We start from the raw sequence: 6,939 nt of genomic DNA on the forward strand, positions 1-6,939 counted from the left end.
TATATTCCCAGCAGTGGGATAGCTGGGTCATATGGTAGATCTATCTTCAACTGTTTGAGGAACCTCCAAACCATTTTCCATAGGGGTTGCACCATTTTGCATTCCCACCAAAAATGTATGAAAGTTCCTTTTTCTCCGCAACCATGCCAGCATTTATCTTTCAGAGTCTTTTGGATTTTAGCCATCCTAACTGGGGTGAGATGGTATCTCAGTGTGGTTTTGATTTGCATTTCCCGGATGCTGAGTGATGTTGAGCATTTTTTCATATGTCTGTTCAGCCATACTATTTTGATGGCATGAGCTTCCCTACTTTCCTAACCATCATTTATAATGTTTGTTTATTATGTATAATTCACATTTCCAAAAGGATCTGAGGTGGTGGTTTTAAAATATTTATATGGAAACCTAGAATTTAAGTATGATTGCTGTGAATACATTTCTGCCCCAGTCTCAGGAGAAACACAATCTTTCCTGAATACCATGAATGGCTGAGAACACATTCCCCTACTCTCTCTACTATTCCCTCTGCGGGAGCTGGGGGAGAAGCAAGGATTCTTCACTGTTGGAAAGGTCTGAGTACCACCCACAGCAGTGAGTTGTCTGAGTTCCTGGTGTAGGAACCCTGCTGTGGTGGCAGCCAGGCTGATGATAAAAGCTTGCCACACACTTTCTGGAGCTTGCCCACCCACAGCAGTGAGTTGTCTGAGTTCCTGGTGTAGGGACCCTGCTGTGGTGGCAGCCAGGCTGATGATAAAAGCTTGCCACACACTTTCTGGAGCTTGCCTTCACTAATACACCCAGGGTGTTATTCCTCTAACATTTATCTTATATAAGAACACGTAAAATTTTCTTAATTAAGATTGTTTTCTTTGATAATTATGCATGTATGCTTTTAAAATCAAAAGTTTTCTTTACTTCATCACATCTTTCTAAATGTTGATCTTTCCACCCAGGCCGTCACCGATGGGTTATATATACTACTGAAATGAATGGCAAAAACACGTTCTGGGATGTGGATGGAAGCATGGTGCCTCCTGAATGGTAAACTGAGTCAACATTTTGTTTTATTTGAGTTGGCAATATTTGTTTCATTACATAAATATTTATTGAGTATCTATTTATTTATAAAGGTAGCCAGTGGTGTTCTGAAAGCATGTCCCAGTTTCAGTGGCTGCATGACAAGTTATCCTAGAACTTAGTGGCTTAAAACACTTATTTACCTCTCATAGTGTTTGTGAGTCAGGTGTTCAGGTCAGACAAAGCAGGGATGGTTTATCTCTGTTCCCAGATATCTGGGGCCTTAGCTGGAAGACTCAATGGCTGTACACTGCAGTTATCTATTAAAGACTTGTTGTGTACTTAGTATCTGGCGGTTAATGCTGGCTGTCAGCCTGGGGCATAGCTGGGGCTGTGGGTTGGAACTTCATGTTACCTGGGCTTCCTAGGGCAATTGCTTTGAGACAGACAGCCAAGCAGAAGCCATATTGCCTTTTCTGAATTAGTCTTGGATATCATTCGGTATCACTTCCATATTCCATTGGTTGAGGCAGTTAGAGAGCTAACCGGCCAGCTCAGGTTGATACACAGTTAAGCTCTGGAAATTCTTTCCAGTTGATCTAGAAAATTTCACCAGAAAATTAGAAGTAAGTGTATAAGGTTGCCTGTGACATTTTGGGGCTCTTGAGTAGATAGAAGCTGGGATAATCTCAGAGTATTCTCTTCTGTTGTAAAGACTCACTTGGAAACCCAGGCATGTGACATATGTGAATGAAGTGCAGGTAAGAGACGTTAGGAAGTAGTGAGGACTATAGTGAGCTGAAAAGCACACATTCAACCAAAGAGGGCAGCAGCCCTATTCAGCTGCCCTAGTTCCATTATGTGAGAATTCCGCTAAGGGTTTCTAGATGATTTTTCAAAAGAAGGTGGAAATCTGTATTTCTTTGTGAGAGTTCTTGTTTTTCAAGGTTAATTTTAAAAAATATTTGATAATTTAAATACAGTGTTATCCAATAGAACTTTCCATAATGGTAGGAAAGATTCTGTATCTGTGCTATCCAATAGAGTAGCCACTAGCCACATGTGGCCCAGAGCATTTTAAAATGTGGATAATGTAACTGAAGAAATGAAATTTTTATTTTATCTAAATTGAATAGGCTTCTTGATTGGACAGAACAGATTTTTTTTAATTACTATGTTTTCTAAGCAAAACATCTTTTAAAGATTTTACCTATAACTCGTTTTCAACTTCTGGTCTACTACTTGGACTAATTGGGAGCATGGGCGATGTCAGTGATAAAATTTGAGGACCATGATAATGGATGATGTCTTTATATAAAGCTCCTTGATTTTTTTTTTTTTTTTTTTTGGCAGCTGGCCAGTATGGGGCTCCAAACCCATGACGTGTCAAGACTGTGCTCTAATCAACTGAGCTAAATGGCCAGCCCTCATTGGTTCTCAACATGGGAAAGCATCACTGATTAGGAGCTTTCTTGCACAATATTTGGGGCTTGATTTTGTGCTCTTTTTGATAATAATCTGTGCTTCTGTTAAGGTCTGAGGAGCTATGATTTTAGGTTTAGAGCTGTCAGCCTTCTCTGAGGGGCATTCTATACATTAGGAGAACTATTTGAGACCAAGGTCTCAAAGTAGAAAGTAGGCTTTAGGAGCTGAGGAGTCCTCCTAGTTTTTGTTTGATTGATTTCTCCTTGGGTGGCGTTGGTCCTGGGAGGATGTGGAAGGCATGTGGGCTGTCTCCTTCAAAACACTCATCTATCATTGGTGCTCAGGGGGTGACAAATTATGTGAGATGAAACACGTTTAAAATTATAAAATAGTAAATAAAAAACACTATTTAGCCAAACAAGTCCTTTTGTATGATTTGAGATCACATGAAAAAGAAGCTGAGAGCTGTAAAAGATAATAAGATCACTCTAGCAGACACCCAAGGGCAATTGGAGATACAAAGCTGAATTTCTTTGTGGAGAGGAGCCTCCTAAGAGCTGAGTACCTTTGATGACCCTTATTTCTATGGGAAGCTTAAAGGCTTGTGATGAATCTTTGTAGGGAGAAGTGGTATTGGACAAGCTCAGCTGTTTGTTTCTCAGACCTCAGTACACTGTGATACACTGTGGAATTCTAAATCTGTGGATTCTTACCTTTGATCCATGAATAAATTTGAAAATGAGTTGATTTATCTTTTTTTGTTTTTCCCTAAAAGGTGACCAGTAAGGGGATCTTATCCCTTGACTTGGTGTTGTTAGCACCATGCTCTCCCAAGTGAGCTAACCGGCCATAGGGATCTGAACCATGGCCTTGGGGTCATCAGCACCACACTCTCCCAAGGGAGCCACGGGCTGGCCCTAGAGTTGATTTATCTTTAATTCGAGAGCTAGGTATTATCATATATACAGAGTAATGAATAACAAACACAACTTATCATCTTTACTCACGCAAATAACTGTTTACTGAGTACCTACCTGGTGCCAAGAACTATTGTAGGCACTGGAGATACAATAGTGAATAAAACAAAATTCTTGGTCTCATGGGGGGAGGCAGAAAAATATATATGTTATGAGGTAATGATAAACAAGGATGTTAATGTGAAACTGGGATTCATAAGGAGATAGAGATCAACAGGAAGGTTGGGTGGCTATTTTATACAGGGTTAGGGAAGTCTTTGTGGAAGTAATATTTGAGGAAAGACCTCGAAAAAGGGGAGAAAGAGTTCCAGGAAGAGGTAACCATAGATGCAAAAGCCCTGTATGTTTGAAATGTATTGCTTGGTCTGTTCAAAGAACTGCAATATGGCCAGTTTAGCGGAATGAAATGAGTTTGCAGGGAAGATGTTAAGAAATGAGGTAGGAGAAATTGCTAGGGCCCAGATCCTGCAGATCTTGTAAACCGTGATAAACACCTTGGTTTGTTATCTAAGTTTCTTTGGAAATCACTGGAATATAAGGTAGGATGTGATAGGATTTATAGTTTTTTAAAACTTGGAACAATCTTGAACTTTCTGAAACATTGCAAGTATTTGAATCATTTCAAAGTAAATTGCCAGAATGATACCATACCACTCCTGAATACTTTACTGTGTAATTCTTACAAGCAAGTACATTCTCCCACATAACCACAATATAACCATCAGTAGTAGGAAATTAACAATGATACACCATATAGGGGAGGCATAATTTTACCCCTGCCCTTTTAGAGTTTTTTGAGTGGGACTGAGAATTAAATCTACATAAGACAGATCAACAGGAGAAAAGCATACAAATTTATTTAATATAAGTTTTATGTGACATGCGAGCCCTTATAAGGAAATGAAGACCCAAAGACAGTTAATATTGAACACTCATATACCAAATTGGACAAAGAGTAGTACATTGTGCAGTGTGACAAGGCAGAGGGACTTAGGCTAGGGTAGTAAATTGGGTGGAGAAGTGACTAGGAAGAAAAGGATTAATTTAACAAAGTTTGTACAGATTTCGCTTGACCTCAGCTTCCTGTTCTTGATGAAGAATGATACTTTCCTTCTGGTGTAGGGAGGACACATATTTCATGTGGGAGTTTCATCTGCTTTTAAGAAGAAGGAAAGTCAGAGTGTTCTTGTGCCTGCTGTTTTTCAAGTGCCTTTAACTCAAAATAGTCGATATACCACAGCAGCACATTTTAGAGTGACATGTTCTGAACTCCTTCAACCACTGCTGTTTAATCTTCAGATCCCATTCAAGTTTCATCAGTTGTCCCTTTATAGCAAGAAGATCTAATTATACATTTCATATGAAACTCACGTCTCTTTAGTCTCCTTCACACGGGATTGATTCCTCAGCTTTTCCTTGATTTTCATGACCCTTACACTTTTGAAAATTATGGGACTGTTATGCTGTAAAATGTTTCTCAGTATGGGTTTGTTGAATATTTTCTTGTAACTAGGTTCAGGCTGTGCATCTTTGACAGGAATGTCACAGAAGCAATGCCATATTTTTCTTATTGCATTCTACTAAGTTGCACCCAATTTTGATTTGTCCCATTATTAATGAAAACTTCTATCATTTCTTTAAGGTGTCTGCCAGCTGTCTCCATACTAAAGTTACTCATTTCCTGTATTAGTCCATTTTTGTGTAGCTATAACAGAACACCGGAGACTGGGTAATTTATAAAGCACAAGGTTTATTTGGCTTTCAATTCTGGGACAGCTGCATCTGGGACAGGCCTCAGGCTGCTTCTACTCATGGTGGAAAATGGCAGGCCGGGTACAAGCAGATCACATGATGAGGGGAAGCAAAAGAGAGAGAGACAGGGAGAGGGAGAGGGAGGGAGGGAGGGAGGTGCTAGGGTCTTTAAACAACCAGCTCTCACAGGAACATAGAGCAAGAACTCACTCACTATGCACCCCCAGGGCATTAATCTATTCATGAGGGATCTGCCCCCATAATCCAAACCACTCCCAACATTGCCAAGTTGGGCATCATATTTTGACATGATCTTTGAGGGGACAACACATCCACACTCTATCATTCTGCCCCATAGCAAGGAACTTGGCTGCATTGTGTCAAGGTCCTAGGACTTTGTGGAAGGTGGGACTTAAGAGTTGTGAACCAGAATGTTTGGTGGAAGAAATTTCCAAGCAGCAAAGCATTCAGACAGCTGCATAGCTACTTGTAACAGCCTACACTCAGTTATGGCAGCAAAGGCATGACATAAAGCCAGAATTTATCATTAAAAGGGAAGCAGAGTGTAAAGATTTGGAAAATTTGCAGCCTGGCCATGTGGTAGAGAATGAGAGAGCATTTTCAGGAGAAGAATTTAGTGGTGCAGCAGAGGGACTGGTTGCTAAAGACATTAGCTTGACTATGAGGCAGCAGGATGCTAATAGCCAAGACAATGGGAGAAAGGCCCTGAAGGCATTTCAAAAGTCTGGACGGGTACCCCTCCCATCACAGACCGAGAAGCCTAGGAGGACCAAGTTGTTCCAGAGAAAAAACCCGGGGTGCAGCTGCCCTCAGGAACCTGCTCCCTATATCCCAGTTGCTCTGGCTGGAACTGCCCTGCCTCAAGTGGCCCCAAGTATGGTTCATGCAACAGCTGTGAAGAGCACAAGCCGGAAACCTTGGTGGCTTCCACATGGTGTTAAGTCTGCAGGCTCACAGAATGCCAGAGCTGTGGAGTCTTGGGAGCTTCCACACTGATCTCAAAGGATGTATGGAACAGTCTCGGGGTCACAGCCCCCACAGAGAGCCCCCACCAAGGAAATATCTAGTACAGCCAAGGGAGTGGGGCTGCCACCAGGACCCCAGAACTGTAGGGCCACTGGGAATGTGCAACACTGGCCTGGAAAAGCTTCAGGCACCAGTGTAGTCCAGTGGGCTGCTCCCAACAGAGCCATGGGGGTGGGGCTGCCCGAGGCTTTGGTGGCCCAAACCCCACATTGTGCCCAGGATGCAGGACTTGGAATCAAAGAAAATTATTTGGGAACTTTAAGATTTAATGTTTGCCCGGCTGGGTTTCAGACTTGTTTGGGGCCTGTTTATCCTTTCTTCTGGCCTATTCTTCTCTTTTGGAATGGGAATGTGCACCCAATATCTGTTCTATCATTGTATCTTGGAAGTAGATAAATTTGTTTTTGATTTTTACAGGTTGACAGCTGGAAGGAGTTTTGCCTTTAGTCTCAGATGAGACTTTTGACTTCAGACTTTTAAGTTGGTGCTGGAACAAGCTAAGACTTTTGGACTGTTGGGATAGAGTGATTGTATTTTGTACATGAGAGGCACATGAGTTTTGGGGGACCAGGGGCAGAATGATAGATTTTGAATGTGTTGTACCCTCAATGTTCACGTCAAAATGTGATGCCCAGGGCTGGCCCGGTGGCGCACTGCTACAGTGCGCCGCTTGGGAGTGCGGTGGCGCTCCCGCCGAGGGTTCGGATCCCACATACAGACC

The 6,939-nt window shown here is 41.8% G+C and overlaps 1 protein-coding gene across 1 annotated transcript in view; it reads left to right on the plus strand.

The window, feature by feature from the left end:
- The window catches only part of NDUFA12 (NADH dehydrogenase (ubiquinone) 1 alpha subcomplex, 12), a 26,409-nt gene that overhangs the window by 3,166 nt on the left and 16,304 nt on the right, over positions 1-6,939 (plus strand). The window contains exon 3 of the mRNA XM_008588006.1: positions 954-1,041. Within this exon, the coding sequence (XP_008586228.1) occupies positions 954-1,041 (88 nt within the window). The remainder of the gene's footprint in view (positions 1-953; positions 1,042-6,939) is intronic.

The sequence above is a fragment of the Galeopterus variegatus genome, unplaced genomic scaffold, assembly GCF_000696425.1.
Source record: "Galeopterus variegatus unplaced genomic scaffold, G_variegatus-3.0.2 Scaffold4619, whole genome shotgun sequence".
NCBI classification, from domain to species: Eukaryota; Metazoa; Chordata; class Mammalia; order Dermoptera; family Cynocephalidae; genus Galeopterus; species Galeopterus variegatus.